Source organism: Camelina sativa, chromosome 1 (genome assembly GCF_030686135.1).
Source record: "Camelina sativa cultivar CO46 ecotype springtype chromosome 1, ASM3068613v1".
Classification (NCBI taxonomy): Eukaryota; Viridiplantae; Streptophyta; class Magnoliopsida; order Brassicales; family Brassicaceae; genus Camelina; species Camelina sativa.
This window is the reverse complement of record NC_141880.1, coordinates 17,217,522-17,233,251: the sequence shown is the minus strand read 5'-3', so window position 1 is coordinate 17,233,251 and position 15,730 is coordinate 17,217,522. Positions and strand designations below refer to the sequence as shown.

The window sequence follows — 15,730 nt, the reverse complement described above, 5'->3', positions numbered from 1 at the left end:
GAAATATCCAACTCAATATAAAACAAATCCAAAATCTTAAAAACTAAGGCCATGAATGGCTTCTGGTTTTTTACTAATTTTTAGATTTTGGTTTTTGATTTTTTTTGGTTTTTTATTTTGGTGTAGATTTTAGTTTTTGCAAAATATTGAATGGTAACTTGATAAATTATTTTTTAAATAAGAAAATAATGATTATAAATTTTTATAAAAAGATAAAATAAAATAAAATAATACGAAAAAAAATCATTTGTTCCTTGCATAAGTATGTTTTGGAATTTAAGTAAAGTAGAATAAATATATATTAGGAAAAGAACAGTCACGCTGAATTAGATTTTATGAAGGAATTGTTAAAATCTTTCAAAATCTGGTTTTCCTAAATTCTAGGAAATTTATTTTTCATAACAGTGAATGGCTTAAAAATTGGATTTTGTAGAATCTAAAGCTAAAAACTGATACAAAATCACGTGACATTCAAGACCTAAATTTACCAGTTCCATATAAATGAGTAATCTTGCAAGTCAAATACAAATGACTTTTTTTTTTTTCATAGAAGTAGACTCTTCTCTTTTTATTCGAAAGGATTGAGAATCAGAGTGTCTTCATTGTTTTTAGAATCTGAATTATAAATATTTGAGATGTGTTGTCATAATATGGTATCCTCTCAATATACTTCTTAGAACCAACCAATCGAGTATGTAAAATTGAAAAAAAAAAACAATATGAATAAATAGACCATCAATATTATAAAAATAGTATATATATATATATATATATATATATAATTATGGAATTATTAATAAATTTTGAGAATTACTATTTAGGAATAAGTTTTATAAAATGATTTTTCAATAAATGAAATAAATCAAGTGATAACATGCAAATTTTATGATTTCATTAGTTCAACCCAAAAAAAATGATTTATATATTTGATAGAGAAATATTAGATCACTAAATTTCCAGACCTTGATTTTTATTGTAAAGAATGAAACTGAAGATGTTTAACAGAAAAAATTTTGTAGTCTTGAATTAAATTGTTGATCCCATTTAACAATGCGTTTTACGTTCATGAGTTATATTTTCATGTCGTTCATACTTTCAAATCTCTTAAGAGTTTCTTACTTATGGTTTTAAATTCCATTATGTTTTGAAAGATGACAAAAACAATATTATATGAATTTATTTAATAAGTATACAAAATAAATTTATTGATTAGTAACCAAATAAATATTATTTGATATATGATTCAATTTTTCAGTTGAATCCAAAAATGAATATATGTTTCGAATATTTAATATACTTTAGAAAAATGTAAATCGTAAAATTTTCATACATTCGATTTTATGGTAGGGATGAAATTTTAATTAAATGTGAAATTTATCTGCTGAGGAGTTATTTACAATGCTTAGGAGGTGTTATTAAATTTTACTTTAAAAGGAATTTTAACGACTTTAATAAAATCATAGAAAGTAAATAAATAAAAGATTATAATTGATTGATTGTGAGTTTTCTTTAATTTTGTTGATTATTTTTTCCATAATCTCGTCAAATTTACCAAACAATCTCTTTATTTTAATGATATTTTCATGATTTTATTTTGTTAAGAAAAGTGTATTAATTCATAAATCAATAACATAATAATTAAATTTCTTAAAAAATTATAAATTATTTTGTTTTAGTTGAATAATACAAAATTTAAATTGACTTCATAAAATTCAGAATTTGATAACTCTAGATTTATGAAGATTTAGATAATTTATTACATCAAAATCTAATAACACCAAACTTTAATAGAATTTAATAAAATCTTGATTGAATAACAACATGCTATACATCACATTTAAAATTATTAAACACTATTTAAATCACAAACCAATAACAAAACATAGTAAAAGATTTTATCTCGGTAACTACCAAAACTTCAAACGAAAGAAATTGATTGTATTCAATAAATTAATATAAATTATAAATTATTATTATTATTATTTGTAACATCCGCGAACGGGAATCCCAATTTAGGGGATGCATCGGTCGATGTAAAATTGGTTATCGCGGACAAGTTTTAAGTTAAACGCTGCGTTTTGGGGAAATGAAACCCTTGTTGCGAGTTTATAAGGAGGGTTTGGCGGTTAGTGGTGAGTTTTGGCCGTTTTTGAGAGAATAGAAAAGGGAGAAAAAGGTACTTGAGTGTTCTGAGGTTTTTGGGAGATTGGAAACTTTTCTGTAGAGATCTGTAGCTGAGATCGTTGTAGGAGATTGCTATGAGCATTTTCTTTCTTGTGTAAGGTTTAGAATCGTCTTGGCAAAGGTAAGTGCATGACCATGGCTTATCTAAGCCGGAGATTTCTCTGATCTGCTTGTTCATGTGTTGTGTGGCTTGTTAGAATGATATTTTGGACTTTGTGAGGTTTTCTTGTGGCTTGGGATCGAGTTTGGTTGTAGGAACGAAGATCCGACGAGAAGCTTTGGAAAAACGACGCTCGACATGTGCGTCGGTCGATGCACTTTGTGCGTCGGTCGATGCAATGTCAGGACGACGCGGATTGACCTAGGAGCATCGGTCGATGCCATGTGGAGGCGTTGGTTGATGCAATCAGGGATTTCGCGTAATGTCGAACATGCGTCGGTCGATGCAGTGTGAGTGTCGGTCGATGCATTGTGAGTGCCGGTCGATGTAAGTGATCCTTGTGTCGGTCGATGCAACCCAATTGGTGTCGGTCGTTGCATGGTTGGTGTCGGTCGATGCAGAATCATGGTTTGGTGTTGTTTGGTTATTGATTGTTGGTTGATGGTTAGAGATGTCTCTATTGTTTGTGTGTATAGCCCAATAGATGGGAGGATTTCCTTACTGAGTGTTTATAAAAGACTCATGCATTGCAATTTGTGTTTGTGGTGCAGGTAAAAGCAAAATGTGATCGTGGAATCAAGGCAATGAAGAGGAGGATGTTCTAGTGGTTCAGTTGGTTGTTGTCTGGCTTGTTAGGTTGCTAGAGTTGTTATTTGATTCATGAAGTTTGGATATTTATTATGATTAATATTGGTTATTGGTGCTTATTGGATATCGGTATTTGTTGTTTCATTTCCGCTGTTTGGTTTGATTGTGATTAGCTTGCTATTGGGTATGAGACCACTAACTAATTAGTTACTATTAATATTATTATATCTATTATTAATTATTAAAAAAATGGATTGGGTCGTTTCATTATTATTATTATTATTGGTGAAAATTATTATTATTATATTTATTATTATTATTATTAACTTTTGCATTAGAGAAATTAATCTCTTGAAAGATAATATTCTTACAAAATTATGGGAGATTTGCAAAAATACACCTTTTTATATGTCAATTTTCAAAAATACCCTTTCATGGTGTCTATTTTAAAAAATACACCTTTTGAATATATGAAATGATTAAATTTTAAACCCTAAACCTCAAATACTAAACAATAACCATTTAAAATTACACCCTATATATAAAATAGAGAATCGAAACTAAAAAAAAAGTTCTAAAAATTAATTTAATATATTGTAATTATTATTATTACTATTATTATTTTTTAAATACCGATTTTATTAGTTTCGGAAAGAAGCATCAGATACAAAACATGAGTGGAGCTTGCGAGATACATCGAAACAAAGTTTACAATGCATAAAGAAAATCATGGAGTTTGGAAATGAGTGAACCATATAGCAAGATATGAGTCATGAAGCATGTTGGTGGAGCGTCGTGTATCCTCCTTGCGATCTAGGCCTAGTAATTTCCTGCGGAGAAGGAGCTGGACTTCCCGTTGTAGTTGGGCCTCTGAGCGCATTGTGGGGGTGTGAAGACGAGCATTTCGTTCCTTCCAAATGGTATAGATCAAGGCATGGAAAATGAGCTTGCAGGCTGAGTTGAGCTTAGCGTTTGAAGAGGATCTCTTGATCCAAATTAAGAAGTTGTTGAAAGTGGAGCTCGGAGGTGGCTGGAATTGAGCAAAGAAACTTAACCAGAGATTTTTTGTGTAAGTGCAATAAAAAACAGGTGATCCCTGGATTCATCACTTGCTTGACATAGAATGCAAGTGCTTGGGACTGGTAGATTCCACCTTCTCAGGGATGAAAAAATGAACCCAAAACTCAAAAGAGGAAAAAATGAACCCAAAACTCCAAATATTAATCCTACCCCCTCAAATTTATGCACTAAATGTAAATTATAGAACACAAATCTAAAAAAAATAATATCATGTTAAAAACAACGAATAGATAATTAAATATTACTTTCTATGTTTTTTCTTTTGTTTGAAGATGTATGAACGTAACCAATCTGTAAAAGGAGAACATACTTGCTTGATCAAAGATCAGTTCGGGTAATAATAATAAGTAAAAGCTTTCTTCGCGACTTTCTTTTTGAACAAAGTCAGTCGAGACCTTTCTTACTTCTCTAACACAACGAGAAAAACACAAGAGAAGAAGACAATAGAGAGAGAGCATGCTCATTACCAAACCAGTCAGTCGAGACCTTTCTTACTTCCATTCTCTACTCAAATCTTGTATTCATGGTCATATCTCTTCTTCTTCTTCTTCTTCTTCTTCTCCTCTCACTATCTTCCGTGACTTACTCCGTTCCTCTCTTATACCAAATCATCTCACCATGTCTATCTTTCTCCAATCCTCTACCGCCTCTTTATCACCTCATCATCATCACACCTCTCTCGATTCTTTCAAGTCACAAGTCGGACAAGTCCAAACCCATCTCACAAAATCAGGTCTTGATCGATTCGTCTACGTGAAAACATCTCTTCTTGATCTGCACTTAAAGATGGGTTGCGTGACGAGTGCACGAGTCTTGTTCGACGAAATGCCTGAGAGAGATACCGTTGTTTGGAATGCGTTGATCTGTGGGTATTCACGAAACGGTTATGAGTCTGACGCGTGGAAGCTCTTTACTGTAATGCTTCAGCGAGGCTTTTCTCCTTCTGCTACTACGCTTGGGAATTTGCTGCCTTTTTGTGGAACATGTGGGTTTGTTTCTCAAGGGAGGTCTGTTCATGGTGTTGCTGCAAAGTCTGGCTTTGAACTTGATTCTCAGGTGAAAAATGCGCTAATTTCTTTTTATTCAAAGTGTTCAGAGTTGGAATCAGCAGAAGTATTGTTTAGAGAGATGAAAGACAAAAACACGGTTTCTTGGAACACAATGATTGGTGCTTATAGCCAGAGTGGTTTACAGGAAGAGGTCATCACTGCTTTCAAGAATATGTTTGAGAAGAACGTGGAGATTAGTCCAGTCACTATCATTAGTCTCCTTTCTGCTCATGTTAGTCACGAGCCACTACATTGTCTTGTTGTTAAATGTGGAATGGTGAATGATAATTCTGTAAATACTTCTTTGGTTTGTGCATATTCAAGGTGTGGGGATTCGGATTCAGCAGAGCGTCTTTACGCGTCTTCTGACCAAGATAGTATTGTTGGTCTGACTTCGATTGTTTCAAGCTATGCTGAGAAAGGAGATATGGACATAGCGGTTGTGTATTTTTCTAAAATGTGTCAGTTGTGTATGAAAATTGATGATGTAGCTTTGGTTGGAATTCTCCATGGATGTACAAACTCTTCCCACATTGATATAGGAATGTCATTACATGCTTATGCGATCAAGAGCGGATTGTGCACAAAAACACTGGTTGTTAATGGACTGATGACTATGTATTCTAAGTTTGATGATGTAGAGACTGTCCTGTTTTTATTTCAGCAACTGCAGGAGACTCCTCTTATTAGCTGGAACTCGGTGATATCTGGTTGTGTACAGTCTGGAAAGGCACACACAGCGTTTGAGGTGTTCCATCAGATGAAGTTAAGAGGCAGACTTTTGCCGGATGCCATTACAATAGCAAGTTTGCTTGCTGGCTGTTCCCAGATCTGTTGCTTGCATTTGGGGAAGGAACTTCATGGTTATACTCTTAGGAACAATTTTGAAGATGAGAATTTTGTTTGCACTGCTCTGATAGACATGTATGCCAAATGTGGAAACCAAGTACTAGCGGAAAGTGTGTTCAATAGTATAAAAGCTCCATGTACAGCAACATGGAACTCAATGATATCAGGATATAGCTTATCGGGGTTACAAAATCAAGCTCTTTCTTGTTACTTGGAAATGCGAGAGAGGGGGTTGAAACCTGACAAGATCACATTTTTGGGGGTTCTGTCTGCATGTACCCATGGAGGCTTTGTCGATGAAGGAAAAAATTGTTTCAGAGCAATGATCAAGGAGTTCAGAATATCACCAAGTTTACAGCATTACGCACTTATGGTTGGTTTGTTGTGTAGAGCATGTTTGTTTACTGAGGCATTGTATTTAATTTGGGAGATGGATTTAAAGCCTGATTCTGCAGTATGGGGTGCTATGCTTAGCGCGTGTATTGTTCAGAGAGAGTTAGAGGTTGGGGAATATGTAGCTAAGAAAATGTTTATGTTAGATTACAGGAATGGAGGGCTATATGTATTGATGTCTAACCTATATGCAACAGAAGAAATGTGGGAAGACGTAGTTAGAGTCAGGAAGATGATGAAAGAGAATGGATACGATGGTTATTTGGGAGTTAGCCAAACAATATAATTTCAGTCTGAGAAACAATGGAACAGGTCACTGATACGTTCTGTTCATGCTTCAGTATTTTTGCTTCATAGCGTGGCGATGGTGAGGAGAATTAACTGGAGAGCTCAAACAGGATATTTGTTGCTCAAGCTTCATTCATGAAGGTTTCTTAGAAGCCTTAAAGAATTTATATGACTTCGTGTGGGAGCTGAAAATACATTAAACATTGGAGAGCTTCTCAGAGCTTTTCCTTCGAATTAGTGACCAAGACGCTCCAGTTATCTTAAGCATAAGGTGAGTATTCTTACTGTCCTCGTGATGAAAAGAATAGAGCTACTCATATTTATCTTTGAAGCTTGAACTTTATGTATTCTAAGACCTCAAGCGCTGAAATACATACAGTTCATGTTCTAGTTTGTTTATGTGGCTTGCAAAAACCACTTTGCAACTGGAGAAGAAATATCTCATCTGTGTATCTGTTAGGTTCAGCTTACGAAATTTGATGGCTAGGAATAGGACATAGGTCATTTTCAGAATATTGCATTCATGTTTAGTTTTATTACTTCCATTTTGCTGAAATCTGTCTCTCTGTTGTGACACTAATGGGCTTGGAGTTTCTTGAGTTGTGAACTTGTGATTAATTCTTTTTTTTTTTAATCAAATCTTTAATGTAAGTAGTAGATAACATAAATATTATGCACAATCTTCTTGAGCCAGCCGCTGAGTACATGATTTTGAGTGTTTATTCTGAATCCAAATGATCTTTCTCAAATTCGACCAATATGTATGCCGATTTTCTGACATCATTAGTTTGCATCTTTGTCTTGATGTTTTTTTTTTGTAGTTATCTTAAAAGGTGTTCATGTAATATCTTTGGAATAGCCACACCAAAGTGGATGGTTCTGTGTACTAATTGGTTTATATCTTCTTCGTCTGAGCTCTCCATGTGATGCAAATGATGGATCCACAATTTTAGGTAAGTCAACTTTAAACCCGATCCTACTGTGCTTCAATTATGTGAAAAAACTCATATCTGCTATTTTTAGGATATTCAAATATAACAAAATCAAGATCTAGATCTTATATGAACACCTTAAAAATGTACATTGTACATGAGATCTTTTTAGGTTCCAAGAAAAGATATATAAAGGTGTACTGTCTCTCTCTGTATATCTTATAATTAGGATACAAGACCTAACTATGAATCCCACTGCTGCATCTATCGTCAGTCAAACCATCTCTCTTCATCTTCTCCTCTTTAGCCTTGCGACAAAACACAACCCACGAGTTCACTTCCATGGCCACGCAGACACCAACCAGCGTCGACAGACACAGACAATAACCAAGCTTCGCGTATGATCGACCTTCCCTCAACACCTCGAACCCTTGGAACACATTCACCACACCCATCACCACACATGCATACCCAACAAAATGATGGTAAGACTTCCAGTATCTCCGGAACTTGTTGGTCGTCTTTGGTCTGAACAGTAAAGCCAGTGTTTGCAGCGCCGCTGCAGTGAACGTAGCTATCCCGAGGCTACGATGTAACCCGTAGGTCACTCCGGGAGAGTTCCGTCCGAGCGCAATTCCAATGGAGAAGCCAATAGTTCCAAGGAGGAAACCACTTAGCTGTATGGTTGCGTGAATGTAGAACCAAGTTGGTCCGATCGATTGCATTTGGCGGAGGTATCGAGCTGTTACTGCTCCAGCTGGAAGGAGAAAGCCCCATGCCACCGCGTTGAGTACTCCGTGAGTCACTTTCAAAGCTCTTGAACCACTGTTTCGACTAACCGTTGCAAATCCTGTAGAAACAAACAGTTATAAGATCAAACTTGATGTGATTTTATATTGCATATGTTAGATATTGAGAAAGTATTTAGATACCTGAAGTGACATCAAAGGTTGAGAAGGAGGAGAGATCGACGGAAGTAGTGGGATGAATAGTAGGAGAGTAACCTTGGACATAAAGACCTCTGTTCCAAACATGGTGGATCTTGGTACTGTTCGAAGAGAGCTTTACAGTGGCATAAATCTGAACGGAAGCGCCATTTCTGATGGTGGCCATTTTACCACCGTAGAGGGAAGCAGAGGAGGAAGAGAGACGGAGGTGATCAAGCGGACTAGAAAGCAGAGGAGACTTCTGGAGTTTGACGGAGGAGTCAAGAACGTAAGGAAGGAGAATAAGCTGGCTGGAGTTCGGATCGGGGAAGGCGATGAGGACTCGAGAGCCTGTCATCTGAGCCGGAGAATCCGGGTTAATCCCCCACCCAACCCATCCTGAAGGTGAGATGAAAGTTCCAAAGAAACAAAGGTCGAGAGTAGTGTTGTGTGGGTGGTATGTCCACGCGATTGAAGCTTGTTGCGTCGGAAGAGAGATGCATTTCTCGAAAGTTTTTGTCGCCGTGGTGGTGGTGCAGTGACCGGCGAGTGTTTCAGGAAGCTTTGTTGCTAGAAGAAGCAAGAATGTTAGAATCAAAGTCCCCATTGTTTGATCATCTCTGTTTATTTTTTGGACTTCTTTATATGAGTAGTGAAACTTAAGAAATATGATTACCACTAGAAACATCAATGACGCCTTTTTGGTATTTTATGTTGGAAATTATGATTTTTTCTAATGGAAGCCTTTGCTTTGAAGCTAAGTGAAACAAACTCATCATCACTCACCACAACACTACAAGACACAGTTGGTTGGTTGTGTAATATTTTTGGGCATCTTTTTATGATATAAATTAATGATAAAATATGACGTGAATAAAAGAATCCAAAACGACAACATTTTTTAGTCATTTCTGATTCGCTCTAATGAAAAGGAGGAGAGGAAGAAGAAGAGGAGGTGACAGGCAGTCGATGGCGATGAAGGTGACTTTGAAAGGGAAGAGAGTGGTTTTGGTTCCGTACATGGCGGAACATGTTCCAAAGTACCATACCTGGATGCAAGACTCGGCGCTTCTTGAAGCTACGGGATCTGAGCCGTTGAGTCTTGAGCAGGAGAATGAGATGCAGCTTTCTTGGACTCAAGATCCTAATAGTAATTAAAAAATCTAAACCCGTTTCAGAAATCTCTTAAATCTTCCATCGTCTTTATCTTGATTTGATCAGTTTCAGCTTTACTCGATTAGGGTTTTAGGGTTTTGGTTTTTAGACTACTGTAGAAACTCAATTTTGATTCTCTCTGTTTTGAGTTTGTTGATCTTTATTATTGTTTGGTGAAATTGATTACTCCAATTCTCCAAGTTCGTGGATACTAGCTATATAATGTCTTTTGAGGTTGAGGATCTTATATATTTGTTTAGGTCCGTCTTCTTTTGAAAAATGTTTGATTTTCTTGTTCTTCTGTTGTTGGTTTCAGAGAGGACTTTCATTGTATTGGACAAGGATTTCATAAAGGGAGACTTGGCTCATGGCGAACCGCACGTAGAAGGTTTGTGTCCTGAGTTACTTTATTTGTGTCCTGAGTTAAAGGAGATTACTTTAGCATGGCATCAGTATGGAATCTTCTATCTAGCTACTGTGACAATGCATCACTCCATCTAGCTGCTGTTCTTTACCACAAAGTGGGCATAGTCTCTGGAAATGAGAACATATCTACAAGACTGCTTCTTTGTTAGTGGTTTAGATCATTGGTGAATAGGTTGTTAAAAAAGAAGTCTATTTAGATGAGCTTGGATGTTCTCTTGTGTTTCTTCTCTGTATATCTTTTTCAAGTTGTGTCATTGTATATAAGTAACCGGAGCTTTTGTGCAGCGATGACGGGTGATGTGAATATTTACATGAATGATGTGGATGATCGTAAGGTTGCAGAGGTTGAAATAATGATAGCTGAGGCCAGAAGGTATTTCAGAAACATTAACATGTTTCATTCATTTTAGCTGATGTTACTTCTGTGCACATGATTCTTAACTTTTGTTACAACCTTTGGTAGAGTAGCCGTGGTAAAGGACTAGGAAAGGAATCTGTATTGATGATGATGGCTTATGGTGTCAAGAACTTGGAGATTCACAAGTTTACAGCCAAGATTGGGGACTCAAACACAGCTTCCCTCTGCTTATTCCGCAAGCTGGTATGAATAACGCACTCTCTTGTCTCAATTGTATGTACTCCATGCCTGGATTTATACATTAGAAAAAGGGCCAAAGCACACTTCTCGCTTGTTGCAGGGCTTCGAGGAGTCTTCTTACAGCAGTATCTTCAAAGAGGTAACGTAGTTAGTTACTACTTTATAACGGTCTCCAACAAGGTTGTTCCTTTTGGCTTAAACTAGACTGAGTTTCTTTAACCCGGCAGGTTACGCTCGAGTATACGGTGACAGATCTCCGTCGAGCCGAGCTTTTGAAGTTATTGGATGAAGTCATCACACACACTAGTTCATCAAAAACCCCATCAAACTCTCTGCTAACATGAGAAGCTATTGCTTAAAACAATTTTGTTCAGTGTTAAACATTGTTTTAACTTTTCTCTTCAATCTAGGAAACAAATGAAAAATTGTAAGAAAAAAAACTTGTATGTTCACCATTCTTCCAAAGGCACAAGTTTAAACAATCATGGTAGCACAATAAATATAAAATCCCCTATATATTTATAGGGAAGCTTTTTGGCCAAAAAAAAACTTAATGTGTCACTATTATAGAGCTCCATAGTCAATTTAAGTTTTAACCCTTACTTTACCACATAATTTACATTAATTTGTCAATTGTCATCAAGGTGACTTAATTCTTACAATTTTTATTAAAATGCAACACAAAAACTGTTTAATTGAATAACATCTTCCTCCTATGATTAATATCTTGCTTGGTTTTCAAAGTTAGTAACTCACCAGATCGTGATACATGTCAGTTTTAACGATCAGAGATCAAAGTTAATACATTAATTTGTCATCGAGATGACTTAATCCCTACAATTTTTATTAGAATGCAACACAAAAACAGTTTAGTTGAATAACGTCTTCCTGCGTTAGATTAATATATATATATATATATATATATGTCATAAATTATATAGTATGGATTTTATCCAGCATTATATAACACATAATTGACATTGTAGCGCAAAATTTTGACAAAAGAATTCATAACAGAATAAACCGGAACCGAAACAAACTGAATTTTTATTCGGTTCAATATTGAAATTTTTTATGTAAATGGATAAATCGAAAAAGCGAATAAACCAAACCGATTTAACCTAATGTTAAAGACTAATTTGAAGGTTGTTGTTAGTCTTGGTTGAATCTTTTTTTGCAAATTTTCAAAATTTTCTTTTATTTATTCTTAATTTTTTTTTCATTTATAGTTGGTAAATAACTCTATATGTTTGAATGATCAAATAAATTTATCATTCACCAGTAAAAAGTGAAAGTAAAATTTAAAAGGAAGTATTTTATATTGTGAGTGATTAAATCAACATTTTCATTTTTGTAGTCTGAAAAACAATGGTCTCGAGGATGTCAACAATGTATTATATATAGGGGTGTCAAAATGGTAAACCCAATACAACTCAACTTATTAATATCCAATGAGTTTAAAGTTAAATGAGTTTATGAGTTAACTCGACTCATTTAACAATTGAGTTAGATCAACCCATGAATCCATATAGTTAAATGAGTTAGATGATTAGTTGGATTAATCCACTACACTATAAATTAATTAATATTTAACATAAAAATAATTATAATTAATTTATATCATCTTTTTCACCATCATCATTATTATCACCATCAACATCACATAACTTTAAGTGGAAATTACGGATTTGCATTTTAGCGGGAAAATTACGGGTTTACGTTTTTGGCGGAAAAATTGTGTGTTTGAGATTTTGATGAGAAAATTACCGGTTTGCGTTTTGGTGGGAAAATTACGGATTTGGGATTTTGGCAGAAAATTACGAGTTTGCTTTTTTTTTGCGAGAAAATTGTAGGTTTGAGATTTTGGCGGAAAATTACAGATTTGCGTTTTTGGCAGAAAATTGTGGATTTTTCATTTTGACGGGAAATTTACAGGTTTGCATTTTGGCGGGAAAATTGTGGATTTACATTTTTGGCGGGAAATTTACGGTTTTTAGCGGGAAAATAATAAATTCTGAATTTTGGCAGGAAAATTACGGATTTGCGTTTTTAGCAGAAAATTAGGGGATTTCTTTTTAGCGGTATATAATTTATATACATATTTGCAAAATAAATACATTGTTCAAACATATAAACAGAGATAATTCTTTAGAAAAAGCCCTTGAATGGACTTCTTTGTTTCCACAAAGTACACTTTTTTTTTTGCTTCAACGCAAACTTAAAGAATTAATTGAAAAAATGAAAGTTGAGGAATAATTTTACAAAATTGCAAAACTTGAAGAATTTAGTGATCATTTTCTTTTACAAACGTCAAAGCTTGAGAATAATTTTGCGATTTTTAAAAAATTGTATCCTAACTTTAACGTTTGTAAATTAATTCCTCAATATTGTTATAGCATTAGAAAAAATATTGCAATATATAACAACGTAGATATTAAATATATAAGAGATACTGAACTTTGCTTTACTGAATTTCATATAGTGACAGAACAAATATCAAACCAAAAGCTTACAATTATTTTGGATTATTTTGAAGTGTGAAGTTAATAGAGCTATGAACGTTACACTATAAAGAGTTACCCTACCCATAAGTTGATTACTCTATTTGTGATTTTTGGATCTATTTGCACTTCGATGTACATGAGTGTTTCTACCTTTTCCGACATGTCTGCAATCAGGAATTCTTCAAAAAGAACACTGTGGGAAAACAACAATCTGCCCAATAGAGGATTACAAGCCATAAATTCATTGAGAGGCTTGTGCAAGTATTTTAGACCCTGAACGCCTTGGTGAGATTGACCAGCACAAGATTGCCATCGAGATCAACATTGAAGACTAAGTCTATTGACCAAGACCTACATGTTCCGCTTTAATGGCGAATCACAAACTGCTTAAACATACAAATAAATTCTTTCTTGATGCTCAACATGTAGGATTCAGAAAGTGCATGGTGTGTGCAGTGGCGGAGCTAGAAAATCGGTTCATCAGGATAAAAAAAATTTTAAGGAGTCAATTCTGTTATATAAAAAAAAAGATTTTACAATGGTCAATTGTGCTATTTTACAAGGATCAATTTGATTTTTTTCCAAAAAAAAATAACTAATTTTAAAATTTTACTGGCATAAATTGACTTACATGCTTCTACACTGCCTCCGTCCCTGGGTGTGTGACACGTTTTCTGCATACTCTGCAAATTTAAATGGCACTATGACATGTGCTGAATTTCAAAAGACGCAGACTTATCAGACATCTAGTCATGCAAAGTTTGAGTCTGTGGTTGAGATGCATGGATTGAAGAATTGTATAGTGTGTAGCATCGAAGTCATGGTTGCAACCATATGACATGTAGATTCACCATGCAAATGTCATACTTTATATAAATTATTAATGTGTTTAAAATATGAGTTTAAATTTAAAACTAAAATATATTATTGAATTTTAATTTACTAGGTTATATGTCAGTGTGTGTTTATAAATAAGTTTTAGATTTCATAAGTAAACGAAATTCTATATCGGTTAGGGTTGACAAATGAGAATTAAGGTTTAGATTTTACAGTTAAAAGAGATTACATGTCGGTTTGAGTTGACAAATGAGAATTAGGATTTAGATCTTATAATTAAAAGAGATTACATGTCGGTTTAGGTTGAAAAATGAGAATTAAGGCTTAGAATTTACAATTAGAAAAAAATACATATCTGTTTGGGTTAAAAAGTTTATATTTTACAATTAAAATAGATTACATGTCTGTTTCGATTTACTTAACTAAATATTTTCTATTTTTTGTTAAAGTTTTTTTAAAATATAGATTTGATTTTTATTTAATATGATATGTTATTATTTGATTGATTTAAATTAGAAAGGTGAATGACTTAATCGTGAATCCAAGTATCATCCTAACATTTATTTGCCAAACAAGCGATCAGTTTTATGCGCTAGAACTCAAATCTTTGTCGCAAGGAAAAATATCGTATATTAGATTTTTGATAAATTTATACGTAGATTAGTTTAATTTTTTATTTTTTTTTTCTTTTCATATACATGAAAATGAAACCCTATATTTAATTGCTTTATAACTATATATTATAAAAAAACTTGTTCTTCTTTGGTTTTCCTAATTTTATAATGGTTTATAATTTTATTGGTTTGTTTAAATATTAAAAAATTTGTTGTTGGAGCTTTTCAATTCATTGGTTATGTATGTTGTTTGTTAGCAGAAATGGATATTCCAGATGTCGCATTTGAAGTGTTGGTACGACTTCCCTTGAAGAGCATCGCGCAATTTAGATTACGTGAACGAGGAATGGAAACTTTTGATCGACTCTAATTCCTTCCGAACCCACTTCATCTCTCTCAGCTGATCTTCCTCTGTCTTATGGTCAATCATCCAAACAAGACCACACAAACTGGCACTTGAAATCTTGGGTCACCATGGATGCAAAACATGGGGGCTTACTCGTTCTCCAGGATCTTTGGTGAGTTTCTTTGTCGAGTCAACAATCAAGAAGCTATTAGTCTTAGGTATAACACCGATGGATGGGTCTTGATTTACGTAGAAGCTAGGGATGGAGCTCCTATGTATTACGTTGGAAACCCTTTGTCACAAGAATGGTTTCAAATCCCGCTCTCTCCTTTACTTTATCGCCAAGATCTTGTGAAATTATGGAGGTACGATAGTTTCAACGATATTGGATTGGTTACAAAAATTCATAGTGGTGTTGTTGTGAGTTACAAGGTTGTGTGGATGATCACTCGCGATGCTACTAAAGTCGATTTTGCGATTTACTCATCTGATATAGTGAAGTGGGAAACTCGAAATGTTAGTTTTCTTCAACTTATGGTTCAATCAGCACAAGTTGATTGCTTTGAATGAGATTCTCCTCTGGGATTCAAATATCAACAGTTCTTTTGTAGCCTACGACTTCTATGGTGGTCATGCTGCTGCTGCTGATGGGTGTTGTGCCGTATATTTCCCTGATAGTGGACAAGATTATGACATACCGCGTTTTAGGAGAACAATCACAACCTCGGAAGGGTCTATTTTGTATATCAACGAGTTCCGCGAGAATGATGATTGATGAACACCGCGCGGTGTATTACGGGT

General features: G+C 34.5%; 3 protein-coding genes, 1 long non-coding RNA gene and 1 pseudogene across 6 annotated transcripts; 4 read left to right on the top strand and 1 right to left on the bottom strand.

Moving 5' to 3' along the window:
• Positions 1–1,884: 1,884 nt before the first annotated feature.
• Positions 1,885–3,255, top strand: LOC147950036 (uncharacterized). The gene is made up of 2 exons (XR_015596250.1): positions 1,885–2,305; positions 2,896–3,255. It is a non-coding gene; the product is annotated as an uncharacterized LOC147950036 (long non-coding RNA).
• A 1,021-nt stretch (positions 3,256–4,276) lies between these two features.
• On the top strand, positions 4,277–9,210 carry LOC104698697 (pentatricopeptide repeat-containing protein At2g04860-like). Of its 2 annotated transcripts, XM_087460332.1 has the most exons (5): positions 4,281–5,293; positions 5,386–6,862; positions 7,413–7,544; positions 7,753–8,320; positions 8,433–9,210. In XM_087460332.1, the coding sequence occupies exons 1-2, from the start codon at positions 4,469–4,471 to the stop codon at positions 5,428–5,430; spliced, it is 870 nt and encodes a 289-aa protein (XP_087316458.1). In that variant the 5' UTR covers positions 4,281–4,468; the 3' UTR covers positions 5,431–6,862; positions 7,413–7,544; positions 7,753–8,320; positions 8,433–9,210. The 2 variants fall into 2 exon arrangements, with proteins under 2 accessions (XP_010412411.1, XP_087316458.1); XM_010414109.3 differs by having other exon boundaries at positions 4,277–6,862.
• LOC104698704 (cytochrome b561 and DOMON domain-containing protein At2g04850) lies at positions 7,627–9,238 on the bottom strand. Its single transcript, XM_010414115.3, has 2 exons — positions 8,456–9,238; positions 7,627–8,373 (listed from the first exon to the last, which is right to left on the bottom strand). Exons 1-2 carry the CDS (start codon positions 9,135–9,137, stop codon positions 7,763–7,765), a joined length of 1,293 nt encoding a protein of 430 aa, XP_010412417.1. The 5' UTR covers positions 9,138–9,238; the 3' UTR covers positions 7,627–7,762.
• On the top strand, positions 9,234–11,110 carry LOC104698690 (GCN5-related N-acetyltransferase 9). 2 transcript variants are annotated; one of them, XM_087460338.1, is made up of 6 exons: positions 9,234–9,599; positions 9,921–9,992; positions 10,316–10,403; positions 10,499–10,631; positions 10,729–10,767; positions 10,856–11,110. In XM_087460338.1, exons 1-6 carry the CDS (start codon positions 9,374–9,376, stop codon positions 10,970–10,972), a joined length of 675 nt encoding a protein of 224 aa, XP_087316464.1. In that variant the 5' UTR covers positions 9,234–9,373; the 3' UTR covers positions 10,973–11,110. The 2 variants fall into 2 exon arrangements, 1 of the variants encoding a protein (XP_087316464.1); XR_015562903.1 differs by having other exon boundaries at positions 9,284–9,599; positions 10,494–10,631.
• A 3,960-nt stretch (positions 11,111–15,070) lies between these two features.
• Positions 15,071–15,704, top strand: LOC104709561 (putative F-box protein At3g23950 pseudogene; annotated as a pseudogene).
• Positions 15,705–15,730: the final 26 nt, after the last annotated feature.

Coding starts and splice junctions, on each gene's coding strand:
- LOC104698704 (XM_010414115.3), bottom strand. CDS start 9,137: ATGTTTCTAGTGGTAATCATATTTCTTAAGTTTCACTACTCATATAAA. Junction 8,374..8,455: donor AACCTTTGATGTCACTTCAG/GTATCTAAATAC, acceptor TTGTTTCTACAG/GATTTGCAACGGTTAGTCGA.
- LOC104698690 (XM_087460338.1), top strand. CDS start 9,374: ATGAAAAGGAGGAGAGGAAGAAGAAGAGGAGGTGACAGGCAGTCGATG. Junction 10,632..10,728: donor TCTGCTTATTCCGCAAGCTG/GTATGAATAACG, acceptor CGCTTGTTGCAG/GGCTTCGAGGAGTCTTCTTA. Junction 10,768..10,855: donor ACAGCAGTATCTTCAAAGAG/GTAACGTAGTTA, acceptor TTAACCCGGCAG/GTTACGCTCGAGTATACGGT.
- LOC104698697 (XM_010414109.3), top strand. CDS start 4,469: ATGCTCATTACCAAACCAGTCAGTCGAGACCTTTCTTACTTCCATTCT.